General features: G+C 42.4%; 1 protein-coding gene across 5 annotated transcripts in view; it reads right to left on the bottom strand.

The window, feature by feature from the left end:
• Positions 1-869: 869 nt before the first annotated feature.
• CNR1 (cannabinoid receptor 1) overlaps positions 870-18,605 on the bottom strand; it is a 29,537-nt gene continuing 11,801 nt past the window's right edge. For all 5 annotated transcript variants that reach the window (XM_043439616.1, XM_043439617.1, XM_043439614.1 and 2 more), the window contains exon 2: positions 870-6,434. In XM_043439616.1, the coding sequence (XP_043295551.1) occupies positions 4,953-6,371 (1,419 nt within the window). In that variant the 5' untranslated portion in view covers positions 6,372-6,434 and the 3' untranslated portion in view covers positions 870-4,952. The remainder of the gene's footprint in view (positions 6,435-18,605) is intronic.

An 18,605-nucleotide genomic window follows, 5' to 3' on the forward strand; every position in this document is an offset into this window, starting at 1 on the left:
TCATTAGCAAAAAAAGAATAAATCAAGAAATACACATTAAAATGATGTGTAACATAACCACATTTATTAAGAATGTATTCCAATATCAAATGGCAAATTTCAACAATGTAAAAACCACAGTTACTTTTGCACCAACCTAATATCTTATTCCCTTCAAGTCCCAATATAAAATTTAAGAATTAAGAACACATGTCATTTGCTCTTTGCTAGAAGCATTTAGCTCATGCAGTTAGCTACAATGTTTACTAAGAGAAGAATGAAGAGTTTTAATTACAGTTATTAAAAAAATAAAGATGATCTATTTTCAAACATTTGTCAATTTATCATTTGAAAAATTTAAAAACTTCTTTCAAAATTGACTGCAAACATACTTTATTTCAGACAGTAATAATGTATAAACTTCATTGTAATGCTTTTTTACTTCATTATAAAATTTTCTATTTTCTCCTACTGTTCAAAAAAAATATGCTTTTATAAATAAGTTAAGCTGAAAAGTAATTATCTTTTCACATGGTTCAGGATATATGAGGTTATAAATTCTTTAGATTTATATATTTTACTAAATATATGAAGTTCAAATTTAATTTATAGATTATGAGTAGTACATTTGCTTTAACTTAGTGCAAAATCATTAAACTCTTTAATTAAATAATGATTTTAAAAGGTATGGCAGGCTTTTTCTTTTATTATGTAAATGATGTTTTTTGCATTTTTTCTTTGTTGAAAATGAATATATTAATATAATCTGTTCTCATTTCTCAAATAAAGTCTTCATTGCTTTTGAGGAACAAATCAATCTTTCAGAACTTAAACCTCAAGTGTTTTGACATTAGACAGTGAAATAAGGCAGAATTCAAAGACACTGTGTATTCTTTGTGATAATCTAGGATTTTTATTTGATTCCAGGTAACTTTGGACAACAGACATGATGGGATGTTTCCTCTTTGAATAAATAACAGTTTAATTACACCACTGAAATAAAATATAGTGTGGGCTTAATACATTGTAAATATTACAGAAGTACTACTTCACTATAGTAATTTAATGACTGAAGCTACATTGAATAACAATCTTACTAATACTTGTGTACAAAGTTTTATTACTAACAAAGATATTGCAGCGGTTGCAAGGATGTTACCAGCTCAACAAACATCTAACAATACAGTATTTCTCTAAGAGGAAAAGTAATCATGTTTGATTTACAGACAATAAAGAGCTATGTTTTCCACTTGAAACATAGGAAATAAGAATCCAGATCATCTGGCATCTTGATTCATATTATTACAAGAAAAGGTTTCCTTCCCTGGGGACGCCAATCACCCCCAGCAGGCCTAGTACACTAAGTTGATGAGAAGATAGTTTTCAAGATGCCACAACAGTGTAAAGAAACTCTCCTATCTGAAAATTACTGATTTGTAGGCCCCTGCTTAAACATCTGACTTTTTGAAAACCTATTTACATACATTCAGCCCAAATCAGTAGACAAAAGGTTTTGTCTATATTACAGTAGGCATTGTTACCGTTTCATCAGAAGGCCAGTGCAAGACAATTGTTAATAACCATTGCCCAGCATTTAGGAGATTTTAAAATATCATACAAATATACAGTTAGATTGTGAGAAATCTAATTTTGCACATGATATTGGTGGTCTCTTTTACAGACATAAGATGGCAGAAATTAATCAACAGGACAGTAACTAGAATGCTACCCATCAAGGCTCTAATTCTCGCCTGGAGGTTGGGCCTGTCCCCTGCAGGGTTTAGGCAGCCACAATTCCGTTCTACTTAATGCCACTTGGACTCAAAGTGACAGACAATCTTGGGGATCATCTTAAGTGTAGGCATATGCGTGTAGCTTCGTCCAGATCCATGTTTCTTTTACACTCATTTCCTATGTAATGGAAAAGTAGGGGTTCTTACAGACAGCCCTCTTTTTCTAAATGAAACTGTGAGTCCGGGATTGAAAGATTCATCATTACTCTGAAGAAACCAGGCAGGTTGGCAATCTGGCCCTTTCTGAAGACATATATGATGGTGAAATGCATGGTCAGGACTCATACGTCAGCCTCAGAGGAGAGAAGATAACTCTGAAGCTAGACCTTATAAAACATACTGAAATCTAAATTATATTTAAATCAATGGATCTCATTAAGAGACTAATTAATGAATGATACTAATGAATAATAATTCTAATAAGTATATTCCTTGGGGAGAACATTTGAGTCACTTGGGTTAGGAAATGATATTAAAAGTGTCAGAGTGAATCAAACTCATTTAAATGTTTTAAAATGAAGGTGGCATAACACATACAGGATGATATTTCACAGATATTTCTTAGAATATCAATAAGCACCAAGTTTAGTGCTGTCAGCCCCATTGTCCCTTAATTGATTATATATGATTAAGATCTTGTAAGCACAACACACTATAAAATCTACTTTGCATACACACAAATACAGTTTCAAAAATGAATCCTGAAATTTTTCTACCAATAACAACAATTTCATCTTCACCAGGTCTTCGTAGCTGTGAAAAGAGCATTGGCATTGCCCGGTGAGCTCAGAGATATGTGGATTCATCTTCAGGGTAATTTGGGACTAAAGAGTGGCAAATTCTTCAATGGAAACTAGAAACCCTGGTGAGTTTTTTCATAAATAATCTTTTGTCCTTCTAAAGAGATCTTATTAATCCTCTAGCACCCTGAGCTCTCATCTGCATATGACAGAGAGGTAAAGTGAAGGAACCAGCAGGCAAGCTGTACAGACGATTAAAAGCATCTCAGCTTTTACGGTCCACAAGCCATATTCAGCCTTATACTGCAAGCAACAACATTGCCCCCTCAGGCTGCTTGGGTACCACACAGCGAGCAATCACCAGATCGGCTAGCCCTCCACTTTACATCAGGCTATGCAGGCCTATGCAGGCTATGCGAAAGCTACGTTTTATCCATTTAGGGAAAAGGTGGTCTGCATGCAAAATTTGTCAGAGTCGAATGGCTTCTTAAGCACTATCAATGTTTACTGTGAAAGGGCCTAATTCAGAGCACTCATGGCACCACTGAGGATGAAACTGGAGCGTAAGAAGAAAGCAAGCCACGTTCATCTTTATGCCTTAGCACCTCTGGCTGACCAGGAGCAGAGGAGAGCCGCTTCCTCAGCCCAAACCTATACAGGCAAAGCCAGGTGCCGGGTTGGCACCAAGGGCATCTGCTTGAAGCACAGAGGCGACCACATGACGTCCAGGCCTCCAGCGCAAGGGTGTCAGCTCCTCACTGCCCTGTCCTGTCTCCCTCGCTGTCTGATGGGCCTTCTTACCCCATGAGCCAGACCTGGTAGTCTCATTCCGGTGAGCAAGGTATAGAGCTACTTACACTGGGATCTCGCTGCCTACACACACAACTAAACTGTGTCACTACTGGGCTTTCTTCTTTCTTTTAGAACCACTTCCCTTATAATGACTTACATCTCCACGGACTTGATCAACATCAGGTGATCAGAGACAAAAACACTTTCATTTCCTGCTGTGAACACCATACAGACAGTGACTTGAGTGTTCATGATCAATGATTCCTTGCTGAACACTGGTCTTATGAAACATCTAAGGGTCAGTTTAGTAACACTGGATCCAGTTTCAAAGGGGTAGGGTTCTGAAGGTTGATGGCCAGTGTTTTTTATCAACAAGATTTCCGGAAGAACTCGATTTTAGAAACTGAATTCGTGTGCGAGAGCGCAGCCAGGGGAACAGCGTACGCGTGGTCACAGGTTATCACTTTAAGACATTTTACCAGAACGGTTACAGGGTAGAGTCACACACACACACACATTTATAGTCACACATACAGTAGAATTTTACTGATCCAGACAATACTTCTTTTCAATTAAGAAAAAATGAAGACTGTTGTTTGGCCACCCAGGCATGAAATCTACTTAAACCTGGAATATAAGGGTGCAGTACTGTTCAAGTAAACAGCAACTGCACAGTGCTAACAACTTACATTAAGATCGACACATGCTGTCTTAAGAGGTCCAGTGAGCGCTAAAGACTAAAGAAAGTCGGTGACGGCAGCCAGAAGTCAATAAGTCATCTCTCTTTGGTTCTGCCTGTAATCCATCACCCGGCAGAACAGTTAAGAGTCCAGGAGATGATGCGAGTCCTCGTAGGAAAATGCAGGACTAAGAAAATTTTAAGTGTCAATGAGTTCTGCTCAAGACTTTGGACAGTCTTGAAAGTCTTCTTGTTGGATTAACAGAAAAATAAAACTTTATGGTTATTTCAATGTCAAATTTTAATAGAGATTTTTGAAAAAATATTAAGGTTTCTAAAGTTAGATCATGGGCAATAATGCTGTAAAAAGTGGTCTCATTGGTGTATATCCACTGCTTAGGTTCCATTGGTCTCATAGAAGCCCACCTCGCAGTTTTGCTGAACTAGACAAATATAAATAACACATAGTAAACACTGATACACATCTCACAGGACACACTTCATGTCACAGAATAGCTCTACTTTAGTCCTAAAACTGTTGTAAAAATGGAGATCTCTCAGATATCAGAAGTATCTCTGGTATTTCTGGACAAGTACATCTCACGTTATAATAAAAGTTGTGATTACAAAGGCATCACTCATTTAATGGCCTTTTTCTATGGGTACTTGGGCTTTCAACTGTGTAGCCGAAAGTGTCTCTCTTATTTCATTGAGACTCTGCATGGACCTTCCAGTCCCTGAAGCCACAGGCTCTCTTCCCTGTAAACCTCCAGAGAACTGAGTCTGAGGACCTACACTTTAGAAACGTTAGAGAACTGATAACTGATCATGGTGACAATCACCTTTCCACTGAGCGTGGTCAACTTAAAAAAATATAACCGATGAGAGGACAGACACTTCTGGGTTTTGAGCTTTAAAAAAAAGAGAGAGAAATTTTTTTTTTTCTGCGCAGCCAGGGAAGTGTCTGGCTCACAGAGCCTCGGCAGACGTGTCCGTGGACACAGACATGGTCACCTTGGCGATCTTGACCGTGCTCTTGATGCAGCTCTCCGCGGCCCTGTGGACGCTGGCTGCGTTGTTGGCGTGTTTGTGCAGGCAGTCTGAGTCCCCCATGCTGTTATCAAGAGGCTGTGCGGTGCCTTCGCAGGAGGGGAACATGCTCCGGAAAGCATGTCTCAGGTCCTTGCTCCGCAGAGCGTAGATGATGGGGTTCACTGTGGAATTCAGCAGGCAGAGCATGCTGCAGAACGCAAACACCGTCTTAATGAGCTTGTTCATCTTCCCAAAGACATCGTATACCATGATGGCGAGCAGCGGGCCCCAGCAGATGATCAAAACCACCAGGATGAGGACCAGGGTCTTGGCCAGCCGAATGTCCATGCGGGCTTGGTCGGGCCGAGTCACCTGCACCTTGCCATCCTCCGACGTGTGGATGATGATGCTCTTCTGGGTACCACGCTGGATCATGCGGACGGCGTGGCTGTGCGCCTTCCAGAGGATGTACATGTAGGCATACACGATGAACAGCAACAGCACGCTGGTGACCCCGATCCAGAACATCAGGTAGGTCTCGTCGATGAGCGGGAAAATGTCTGAGCACACGGATTGCAGCTTCTTGCAGTTCCAGCCGAGCAGAGGCAGCACAGCGATCACAATCGCGATGGTCCACATCAGGCAAAACGCCACCACGGCCTTGGGCCGCGTGACGATCCTCTTGTAGGCCAGGGGCCTGTGGATCGATATGTACCTGTCGATGGCCGTGAGGAACAGGCTGCCCACCGAGGCCGTGAACGAGGCCGTGACCCCCCCCAGTTTGAACAGAAACACATTGGGGCTGTCTTTGCGGTGGAACACGTGGAAGTCCACGAAGCTGTAGACGAAGATGACGCTCCCCAGGAGGTCGGCCACCGCCAGGCTGCCGATGAAGTGGTAAGACGGCCGGCAGCGCAGGCTTCGCGAGTGGAGGATAACGCAGAGCACCAGCAGGTTCTCCAGGACCGTGAAGGTGCCCAGCGTGAGGGACAGCACAGCGATGGCCAGCTGCTGGCTGGGGTTCAGGATCATGAAGCACTCCATGTCCATGAAGTTCTCCCCGCACTGGATGTTCTCCTCATTCTCCTTGTAGGAGGACAGGGACTTGTTGTAAAACTCGGTGAGGTTCGCCTGGTCTGCGGGGACCAGCTGAGGGCTGCCCCCCGCAGTCATCTTTTCCGGGAAGGGACTCCCCCTGAAGGAAGTCAGAGGAAACTTCTGCGGGAAGTACCCTAATTTAGATGCCATGTCGCTTTTGATGTCTTCGTACTGAATGTCATTGGCACCCACGTACAGGAGGTCTGTGGTGATGGTTCGGAAGGTGGTATCTGCCAGGCCGTCGAGGATGGACTTCATCCCCTCCGTCTTCAGTCAGGCCACACGCACGATGACTGAGAAAGAGCCCCGCAGCCGGGGACCCTGATGGGAGGGAAAACAGATAAGCTGAACGGTGAGAGAACCGGGAGAATTAAAACAGACCAACCACAAAAAAATCCCCCCGAACGACTGCAAGCTTCCCAACAACGTACCCTCGTGTTATTTTATTCCTGTCTCTAAACATAGGTAAAATCTTTACCCAATCATGGAACTGGGAGAATTAAAACACACCATCAACTGATGTTGGGGAAGATTGAACTGGGAGAATTAAAACACACCATCAGCTGATGTTGGGGAAGATTGAGGGCAGGAGCAGAAGGGGGTGACAGAGGATGAGATGGCTGGATGTCATTACTGACTCAACAGACATTAGTTTGAGCACACTCCCTGGGAGACAGTGAAGGACAGGGAAGCCTGGTGCGCTGCAGTCCATGGGATCACAGAGTCGGACATGACTGAGCGGCCGCACAACCACCACCAACAAAAAATCCCTGCAAACGATTGTCAACATCCCAACTGTGTACCTTCATGTTATTTCATTCCTGTCTCAAACATAGGTAAAATCCTTGATCCAATTCAGTCAACAAAACGAGTCAGGTCCTTAGTTAAAGAAAAGCTGCCCAGAGAATCCCTTGGTGACCCATCAGTTAGGACCCCATGCTTTCACGGACAAGGATGCCAGTTCGACCCCTGGTTGGGGAGCTGAGTTTCCACAAGATCACTGCTCCGTGAAAAAAATTAAATAAAAATAAAGCCATGCACTTGCTTAATGTACAGAAAAACATACAATAATAAAAATAAACACATAATTAAAATCTAAAAAGAAAAACAAGAAGAGCTGTCCAAAGTTGATGAGGTAGAGGGCAGACCCAACACACCCATTTCTCTCACTTTGTAAGCTCTCCAGACTTGGGTCACCATGTGAGTACGGTGTGGCCCCCAGGGCCCGGCTGTCAAGTGAAGGCAGCGTATCTGGGGTGTGGTTGCATTTCAGCTGTGTCAGGGCGTGTGTGCCACCTGGCCTCTACTTTCTCTCACACACACAGTGTTGTGATCCTGGTGTGGGGGAGCAACCACACGTCACACAAGCTCTGCTCTTGGAGACTTGACTGCCGCGTCATACAGGTAAGACCAAGCATATAAGACAATTGAAGAACAAGAGTGTGGGGTCAGGGATTGAGTTGGGTGGCCTACGTGTCGAGTGTAAAGGCAGAGACAGACACGGCTGCGAACCACAGGAAGAAGACCCAGGCGCTGGCTCTGACTCCATCGGGCAAGTTTCCTCACCCAGAGAAGACATTTGAACTGCACCTGAGGGGAATGCCTAGAATGTCTACACCAGCCAAGAAAACCGTGATGAAGGGCAAACTTGCGCTGAAGCTCACAACACTGTGCCTCCAGAGGGTGACCGCCACCAGGGGTGGGGTGACCCCAGCGCACCCTGGAGGATGGAGACAGGCTTGATCGTCCAAAGCTTCCTACGTGGGTGACGCTGGAAATAAGGATGGCTGAGAGGAAGGGTCAATTTTCAGGGCTCTTCAGTTCTCAGCTGGGCAGTTTGGTTCTGTTTCAAAACAAATGGTCAGAGGATTGGTTCTACCATTTATAAATATTTGTTTAAAATGTGGCTTTTAAGCTCTTTAGCTTATAAAAATTATTTGAGATAGTGAGGGCAGTCCACGATATACAGCAAGTGCACACAAATACTGTCTGATTTTGCCTATATGAGGTGCCTAGAAGAGTCAAATTCATAGAGCTAGAAAGTCCATTGGTAGATGCCACGGATCAGTGAGTGGGAAGCGGGCATGGGGAGCTGGTTTTAAATGGGGACAGAATTTCAGTTTAGGAAGGTGAAGAGTTTGGGAGATGATGGTGAGCGTTGCACAACAATGCGAATCTCCTCAGTGCCCTGAACTGCACAGTTAAGTATGGGTGAAGGAGTATGTCTTATATTATGTGACTTTTACCACAATAACAAAAATGTTAAAAAGAAAATACTGAGGGTGGTCCAAGATGGCAGTGTAGAAAGCTCTTGAACGCTCCTCCTACCACAGGGCCACCGAGTCTACAGCTACAAATGGAACAATTCCCTCTGAAAAAGACTTGAAAACCAGCTGACTGGCACTTCACAACAAACCGTAAAAGGGCCACATCAAGACAGGTGAGAGAGTTAAAGAATGACGTCGCACTCCTGAAACAAACATAATGTTCAATGCTAATGGCCTCAACACAAAGAAGAACTATTCGTAGCTCAGTTGGTAAAGAATCTGCCTGCAATGCAGGAGACCTGGGTTCAATTCCTGGGTCAGGGAGATCCCCTGGAGAAGGAAATGGCAACCCACTCCAGGATTCCTGCCTGGAGAACCCCATGGACAGAGGAGCCTGGCAGGCTACAGTCCACGGGGTTGTAAGAGTCAGACGTGACTGAAACCAACAACCAACATTAGAAACACAAAGTGATATCTGTAATCATTTTAAAAATCACGAAAGTCAATATTTTACTTACTAATTGTCTTCTTTTTGTTCCCAAATATATAATACAATATTGAGGAGGGGGAAAGATAGTCATTAGCTTGGATCCAATTAAAATGCTGAAGGAAATCCAAAAAGTTAGGGGGGGAGAAAATATGTATATAAATAAATAAATATATATATATATAATAGATGTGTGTGTAATTCACTTTGCTACACAGTAGAAACTAACATACCATTGTAAAGCAACTACATGCCAATAAAATGTAAAAATGTTTAAAATTAAATAATAAAATTGTTCCCCTATTGAAAAAAATTCTGAATCTTCTAGTAAAATACAGAGATCCCACCTGTATCTGAACTAATAATTCGTTTATTCATTCATCCAACAAATCATGGAGCACCCGCTACGTGCCAGGGACGGTATGAGGCCCTGGGAACAGAACAGCACCCAGGAAGAGCCCGTGACTGCATGAAGTTCAGCAGAGGAGACGGGCAGCTGGCCCTGCAAGTGTGAGGAAGCATGATGCTAGGGACGGTCAAGGCCACACATGATGCTGTGGGAGCGGCAATCCAGGGGTTGAAGGCGTCTTCCCCCAAAAGAGGGTGTCTACACCAAGAGTAAGTAGAATTAATGTGGGTGTAGACAGGACACGGAGGCACAGAAAACCATTTTAATGACCACTGTAAGTGTCCTGAAATGCTTCTCACTGTTTGTTGAGTAACTGGGAATAGGCACAATGTGCTAAATGTGGCCCAGCTCCCCACATCCTGCCAATTCTACGTCCAGGCCACCGTCACAGCTCACCAGAACCTGAGCACCATACTCACAGCTGGTTTTCCTGCCTTTCTCTGGACCGATCCCCTTTGGACCACTTCCCAAATAGCTGCTGTGGGGATCTTCACAAAATAGGTAGTTGATTATGCTACTCCCCTGTTTCAATCTCTTTGCCCTAAAGACCAAGTTCAAATTCATTCACAAGGTCTCCCTTTCAGGCTCATGCTCTCCAGACCATCCGACACGGCTCTTCTCTCTGCCTTCTGGGTAGGCCCAGCTGAGCGCCGTTCAGATCCGACTCTGACTCCCTGCGCCCAGAGTTCTGCAGCTTGTCTTCCCCCTGAGCAGGAAAGGTCTCCACCACCATCCCGATTACCCACAGGACAAAGTCTAGTAAAAGGCTTCTTTCCCAAGGTCATCAAACCCCCGCCTGTCTCTTCAACCGTCCTCTCATCACTCCTGGACCTGCCACTTGCACCAGACAATCCGGCTCCATGAACATAGCAAGTCCACCGCTTTTCAACTCGGTGCGTTAGTTTCCACCGCTTTTCATACTCCTCTGAGCAAACATCCGTTCCCTTCCTCCATCTGGTCAAGTCTTTTCCTGCAATTTGATGTCACCACCTCCTATAGCTCCATGATTAGAGGAAGTACCCACTCTGGGGCTCCTAGAATATTCAAATAGAGTTCTGTCACAGCATTTACTTAATAGTCTAACATTTCTCTGTGTTTGCACCTGTTTGGCCCCTCCAATAGACAGTAAGCTCACTGAGGGAAGGAATTTTATCTTAGTGTTTACCCACAGCATGTAGTGTAATGCCTACCGTATAGAAGGGGACCCTATATATGTTGGTTGATTGAATATACATATTTCAAAAGAGGAAAAGGTGAGGGACAGATTCTCCCAATCATGATGGGAATAAAGCATGTAGCTTGAATCAAGGTATCTTACCTAAATTGCTACCCAATCCATTTGTGCTAGAAAAATGTTCTATTTAGATGAGGTTGTTGATATTTTACAGCTTCCCAGTTAGCGCTAGTAGTAAAGAACTCGCCTGCCAACGCGGGAGACATAAGAGACTCAAGGTTCGATCCCTGGCTTGGGAAGATCCCCTGGAGGAGGGCACGGCAACCCATTCCAGTTTTCTCGCTTGCAGAATCCCGTGGACAGAGGAGCCTAAGGGGCTGCAGTTCGTAGGGTTACAAAGAGTTAGATCTGACTGAGGCGACTTACCATGACTTTGATATTTTAAATGAAAGCTGCCTGTGTAATGACTGTGTTAGCTGTTTCATTGTGTCTGACTCTTTGAGACCCCGTGAACTGTAGCCCACCAGGCTCCTCTGTCCGTGGGATTTTTCAGGCAAGAATACTAGAGTGGGTTGCCATTTCCTTCTCCAGGGGATCTTCCTGATGCAGGGATCTAACCCGGGTCCCTCGCATTGCAGGCAGATTCTTTACCCTCTGAGCCACAAGGGAAGCCCCATGTAATGATTACCTAGCCTAAATATACATGGGAAGCTTTGGCTAGACAGTAGTTGGCAAGAATATCAGCAATGTTTCATCAGATGGTGAACAAAGTCAGTATGACAGGTAAGTCAGGAGGGCTCCCTTCACCCCTTCCCGGTCCTGTGGCCCTTTGCATGACCCCAGTGTGACCTGTGCTGGCAGGATGGAGACACCACTGGACCAACGGCCCTGAATCCCCCGCGGTTAAACTCTGGCATTACGCAGGAACTTAGAGCGAGCTCCTTTTCTGAGCTGGCTCTGTACTCCCTCCCGCACCAGCAGAGGGGCTGGGAACGGCGTGACCAGAGGCAGGAGCCCGAGGGCGCGGACCGCACAGGGCGCCCCGTGGGCACCGAGAATCCGGTAAAGCCCGATCAAGGGCCCCCGGGAGGCAGGCTAGCTGTGGAGGCTACACAGGGTGCAGAAATAAAGACTGTAGTCCAACAGCCACAGTGGCTGCCCACCGCTTCCTGATTCCGCTCTTCAGGTCTCTCCGGAGCTCCCGTCTTAGCCTGGCCCCCGCTGCTCACTCCCAAGTGTCCTCAGGCTCCCGGTTCAGCCATCTGCCCATCATGTCCTTTCTCACAGCCCCAGATCTTCCAGAAAATGCCCTACGTGCGCCCACCACTGGGCCACAACTTTTGAGTCAACTTTGCTCTTTGTGCAAATTTACATTTGCTGAACAACTCCACTCAAGTATGAAAGTGTTTATATAACAGGAGGGACAGAGAAGAATGCTATAATCTGTGAGAGCCGTTAATGGCCCTGGCACATCCTCAAATCTCGGTTTTGCTTCTCAACTCCCCTCCCCCCGTACTTAAAACACACAGCGCACTGGCCTAGGAGATGGCCCCTACCCCTTGAATCACCCTGCACACCTTCCTCCTTTCCTCCCACCCTTCCCTCTGTCTGAAATACTCATTTCCAAGGTCTCTGTTAGCTTATCTTTCTGAGACCTCCTTGACTTGCCCTTCCCTCCATGCAGAAGTAGTTCTCCCAATTTCCCCTTCTATTATAGACTGTACTACACCATCCTCTCATGAGTTTACATATTTATTTCCATAACTAGAATGTGCTTTCCAAACACAGGACTGGTGTCTTTTATTTTTTTATGTGACTCACCAGCTTGACAACATGATGGCAGGTGAAGGAGGGGGATGGGGAAGCTGGGCTCCCTTAGAAATCCTCCCACAAAACTAACATGGTGGCAGTTGAATTTTACTGATGCATGAAAGCCGTGATTTAAAAATATATATTTGCCTTTTCTTAAAATTAGAAGAGAGAAAGGTAATAAATTCAATGGACACTTGGCCTGAATACCAAAGCTTGAGCCCAGCATTTCTTGGGGCCAGTCCAAGACCTCCATCCGATAAGTCATCTTCTCTAAAGTAACTAATTCTCCCTTCACACTGCCTAATTAAAAACTAATTTCTTTGAAATTCTGATTATTTTTATGTACACATTCCACTCATATAATTCAAAATGTACAAAGGGATATACAGCAAAGAATCAGCCTAACCTCTCGCTTTCCAATGTTCCAATCAACCAGTTTTCTTCGTTAGAGACAAGATACTTCTTGGTACTCCTTCCAGAGGTATTCCAAGCATAGTCAAGCAAATACATATACATTTATTCCCTCCTTATTTTCCTTTTAACCAACACTACATACAGTGTTTTGCATGTTGATTTTAAAAGTGTACGTGAAGACAATTCCACAGCAGTACACAAAACCTCCCTCCTCATTTAGCAGCTGCCTTGAGCACCCGAGGAGAGTGAAAAGTTGGCTTAAAGCTCAACATTAAGATCATGGCATCTGGTCCCATCACTTCATGGCAAATAGATGGGAAACAGTGGAAACAGTGGCTGACTTTATTTTTCTGGGCTCCAAAATCACTGCAGATGGTGATTGCAGCCATGAACTTAAAAGACGCTTACTCCTTGGAAGGAAAGTTATGATCAACCTAGACAGAATATTAAAAAGCAGAGACGTTACTTTGCCAACAAAGGTCCGTCTAGTCAAGGTTATGGTTTTTCCAGTGATCATGTATGGATGTGAGTTGGACTATAAACAAGGCTGAGCATCAAAGAATTGATGCTTTTGAACTGTGGTGTTGGAGAAGACACTTGAGAATCCCTTAGACTGCAAGGAGATCCAACCAGTCCATCCTAAAGGAGATCAGTCCTGGGTGTTCATTGGAAGGACTGATGCTGAAGCTGAAACTCCAATGCTTTGGCCACCTGATGCGCAGATCTGACTCACTGGAAAAGACCCTGATGCTAGGAAAGATTGAGGGCAGGAGGAGAAGGGGACGACAGAGGATGAGATGGTTGGATGGCATCACTGACTCGATGGACATGGGTTTGGGTAAGCCCTGGGAATTGGTGATGGACAGGGAGGCCTGGTGTGCTGCAGTCCACGGGGTTGCAAAGAGTCAGGCATGACTAAGTGACCGAACTGAACTGAACTGATCAAGGGTAAAAAGAAAAAGGTAAAATGTGAAATTAATTCTAACAGTATATTTTATTTAACCCAACGCATCCAAAATATTTTCTTTCAACATGTGGATCTCACATTAAATAAGAAGCTTTGGACTTCTCTGGTGATTCAGACAGTAAAGAATCTGCCTGCAATGCAGGAGATGCGGGTTCCATTTCTGGGTCTGGAAGATCCTCTGTTGAAGGAAATGGCAGCCCACTCCAGTATTCTTGTCTTAAGAATTCCATGGACAGAGGAGCCTGGTGGGCTACAGTCCATGGGATCACAAAGAGTTGGACACTACTGAGTGACTAACACACTTGGAACTAACCATACTTCAAGTGCTTAATAGCTGCATGTGGCTAGTGGCTATCATATTGGATATCACAGGTCTGGAGTTGCTTTTAATCGTTATGATATATCATCTCCCTAACCTACCATCTGCGTGCTTTCCCCCACTGATTCCAACTAATCAAAGCACTAGTAATGAAGAGAACATTGAATTAGGAGTTAGTAAACCAAGATTAGTATCAGAGCTATATTTGGTTAAGTAGTTAATCCTTCTAAGGCTCATTATCTCATCTGTAAAATGGGAAGAAAGAAGTGGAAGAGGAAAGTGGAGGAATCATAGAATTGTTCTAAAAATTAAATGAAAGAAAATACGCATGTAAAGTATTTAACATAGTGCCTGGCACAAAATTTAAGCCTGTAATAAATATTAATTATTGTTATCATTACTTAGTATAATGACTCTTTGCCATATATTATTAATTATACTTCCAGATAATTCACTGGCTTAATTAGCTCATAGGCTGCTTATTCCATTTTTATTTTCCTCTCAGCACTTAAAGCATGAAGCAAATAAAAGATACACACATGGGTGAGAGAGGCAGAAGCTTTACTGAATTTCTATGATACTCCAGGCATTTGAGAGACTTTGCATATATTCTATCACTAAATTGTCATAACAACTCTATCAGGTGCTTATTTATAATCCTACTTTGCATATAAGGAAATGGAGGCCCTTATGTTTTAAATAAACTGTCCAGGTGTGAAGAATTTGTAGCTGAACCTATGTTTCTCAGACTCCAGAGTTTCTGCCTTTGGACTTTATACTCTTTTTTAAGGAAGAACAATAACTAGGATAAAGCCATTTTGCATTTTATAGTATATTCAAGTCTTCCAGCCTCTTACAAGCACCAATTAAGGCATTTTGCCAGCAGTAATTAAGACTACCTCCTACTAAATCAGTCTTTCCTATCCCAGCCCATCTAGGTAAATCTGCCTACTGGCATGTCCTCAAGGATGAAAATGTTAGCGTTTGGAAGAGCTATAATGCTTTCTCAGTAAAGACAAAGAATCATGGACCTTATTTCAATAATGCAAAACATGCACGCCTGTGATTTACTCTATATTAAGATCATCATATATGTGATCACAATTTCCCATTTTAATGTGACCAAGCACTTTCATGAAAACAAACTAGCTTGTTAAAATCAGAGGCAGGGCATGGCATGGTTATGAAATATAGAGTAATTTCCGTCCAATGTAAGCCAACTTTATAATTAAAGAATGCAATTTAAAATATACATGGATTTTGTGCAGTTCAAGAATCTCAGTAATGTCAAAACACCACTGTGCTCAGGCTATTTTAACAGTTAATGGCATCGTGGCAGGAAGACTGTTCTCTGCGTTTTCGGTAATTCTTTTCCTTTATTTCTACATTTGGATTATTACAGTAATTTCCACCTGATTATTTTTTTGCAATGAGAGTGTTCTTTGAGAGTTCATTAGTAATATAGCTTAGGCTTTGTGGGGGATGCAGCTGCCATTAATTTTGCTTTTGTTTGCTACTGGGAAAATCATAATTGCAAATTTTCAGCAAGATGCGTAGATGCACCTATTAAATAAGCAGTTGGTTTTTATTACTATTATACTAAAAGAATGACTGAATGACATTTAAGGTGATTTTCCTAGAATTTTGCTTTTTTAAAAAATAAGCAACATACTCTAATTTAGGCTGTCACGCCTTTATGCATGCATGTGCAGTTGCTCAGTCGTGTCCAACTCTTTGTGACCCTACGGACTGTAGCCCACCAGCTCCCCTGTCCACGGGATTCTCCAGGCAGGAATACTAGAGTGGGTTGCCATTTCCTCCTCCAGGGGATCTTCTGGATCCAGGGATCGAACTTGTGTCTCCAGCATCTCCTGCATTGGCAGGTGGATTCTTTACCACTGAGCCATCTGGAAAGTCCTTTATAATAACAATAATAAAAATATTTTAATACATTGAATCTTATTATTTTTAAAAAATTTCAACTTTTTAGAATAATATCACCTGTTCTTTTTTTCCATCTCTATGCACACCCACTTCTCCATCCACCATCTCCAAACTTATATATCAACCATCAGCCTATAGTATCATCAAGAAATTTTCATGGGTTTAGCAGCATGGAATTTTTTTTAAAGTCTATTCAGAGTCCATATTTTTGTTTCTATAACCATCAAGGGTATAAAATATCCATGTTCTGCTTAGGATGAGCATGAAGTAAGTCTTTAAAACAAGACTTCAAATAGTCTTTTCTGTATCAGTATAATTTAATAACAGAGTATTTTAATCTTATTGCCCCACTGAGGACCTTCTTTGTTTTAGAATGATACTTAAGTAATTTAGATATTTGTCACTGTTGATTCCGGAGTCAAAATCCTTGCAGCATCTTGGCGGGGGTGGGGTGGGAAGGCACTATACAGTATTAGATGCCTGCATGATGTCATATCCAGGAAGGCAGAAAATCCTCTAAAAGCATCAGAAACACTGCTGCTCCCACTGTAGTTACAGACTGTATCAGCCCACTAGGCTCCTTTTCTAGAACCCACGTTTGCAAATGCTTTAAGGAAACAATGCCAAGTTCATCGTGTCTAGACCGATAGGCATTCAGGATATCAAATATAGGAGCTCTAGGCCAATTCTTCATCTGCTTGGCTAACCTCATAAAAAAGCATTGTGAATGTTTCAAGAGAAGGAAGGTGCCAGTGGATATATTTGTTATGTTACATTCATTTCTGGGAACAAGTCTGGTTTATCTTAATTTGATCAAGAAAAATAACTTGCTCATGTATTTCTCTAAAGTTAGCAGGGAAAATTTTAACTGCATTATGTCTAAGGCATGTCCTTCATATACACGGCAGATCTCATGTGCCAACATCACAACTAGATGAATGATGTTTCTGTTACAGCTGAATGGGCAATTGAGTCTTTTCTCACTCTTGCCCAACCAGTTGAGCTTTGGAATTATTAAAGTACTTTGGTTACTTATTGCATCATCTTCCACAGCAAAGTCAAAGATTGACTTAATTATCCTGATGATTCAGGCAAAAATACCCAATTCTTCTTCCTTGTGTTAATGTTCTCTTTCTCATATATTAATATAAAAGAAAATTCCATTATGCTGGTAATGCTCAGTTGGTTCTGAAAGCTTTAGCTTTTCTTGTATTTTGTAATATACAGCAGAAGTTATTAAATGCACCCTTTTCTCTGGTCTATTCTTACTAACAATATGAGTTAGATTTTTCATAAAAAATATCTATTAATATGAACTAAATAGCATTAGGATATTTATAAGGCTACATTTCAGTTCAAATTTAACCTTATATATGCCTACTTATTTAACTTTTGAAGTCTTATTAAAACATAAAGAATTTTAGGGCTCAAGAAATGATGCCTTTAAACAACATCAAATTAAGCACTATGAGGTGACAATGCTAGAAGGAAAGCCTATCACAAAAGCAAATTAATGATACAAATGAACCGATTCCTTAGACTTGCTGACTGCTATAACCAATTCCATTGATCATTTGCTTTTGCTCTGGAATTGTGATGCTTCCTCCTACCAACCGCCTTTGCATTTGTGGAGGGAGAGGTGCCTGGTTGGGGGTGGGGGAGATCCCTTTTCTACAAAAGCTGTGAAGAGCATAATGGAAGCAGCCATCCCTCAAAATAGAATCTGCAGCTCTTTAATAGAAGCCATGGTCCATATACAAATTACTCCACAAGACTGTCTTTATCTGGCATATGAGATTTGATCAATATAGGCCAAAAGCAATATGCAGAACCCAGCAGGCAGGTTATCTTTACAGGTCATTGTCAAGGACAGCAATAACTTAAAATGTGCAACATGTTATCTAATGGAGCAACACACCTTTTGGTTTATTCACTCATCTTTCAACAACAAAACAAGTATCTTCTCTTTGTTAGTCCATTAACAGACAAAAGAAGTCCAACTAAAAATCAAGTCTTGCTTCCCCAGGCTCAAATCTCAAAGTGATTGGGTGACTTGGGTGATTAAATGCATGACAGTGAAAATTCCAATTCCCAAATATTTTTCAAGCAGAAACATTATGTGCCAGGCATCATGCTAAGGCTATGCACTATTCTTGTGTAATATCCACATAAATTAGGTATTATTACAATTCCCATTCTACATATGAGAAAACAGTGGCTTAGAGAAGTGAAATGCTGTTGCCCAGGGTTTCCTACCAGAAAGCGGGGAGTTCGAAGTTCAACCCAGGACTGCCTAAGTCAACACCTCCGCTCTCAACTTTGAGGTCCAGAAACCATTTTAAAAGACATTCTCCTTTCCATTTGTAAGGCAAAGGAAAGAACTAACTTTGAGAAAGGAGGTAATAAATACCGTACTTAATAATTTTACAAAATGAACAACTAAAATCAGAAAGAAAGATCTGCTGACAGTAAAAAAAGGTTGCCCAGAGCACTTGCAAATCATCCTTATCCCACAGGTTTTAGGGACAAAGTATAACAGTTAACTATAAGCTATAAATCTCAGCCCTGGATTAGCACTTCATTTGCAGTGGCTATTAGCAAGTAATAAATAAAATCTAACTTGTCTTTGCCATTATTTAAGAAAAAACTTATACAGACCCTTTTTTCCTTCAGTCGTCAATTACAAGGACCGTGAGCAG

Source organism: Cervus canadensis, chromosome 20 (genome assembly GCF_019320065.1).
Source record: "Cervus canadensis isolate Bull #8, Minnesota chromosome 20, ASM1932006v1, whole genome shotgun sequence".
In the NCBI taxonomy this organism is placed as follows: Eukaryota; Metazoa; Chordata; class Mammalia; order Artiodactyla; family Cervidae; genus Cervus; species Cervus canadensis.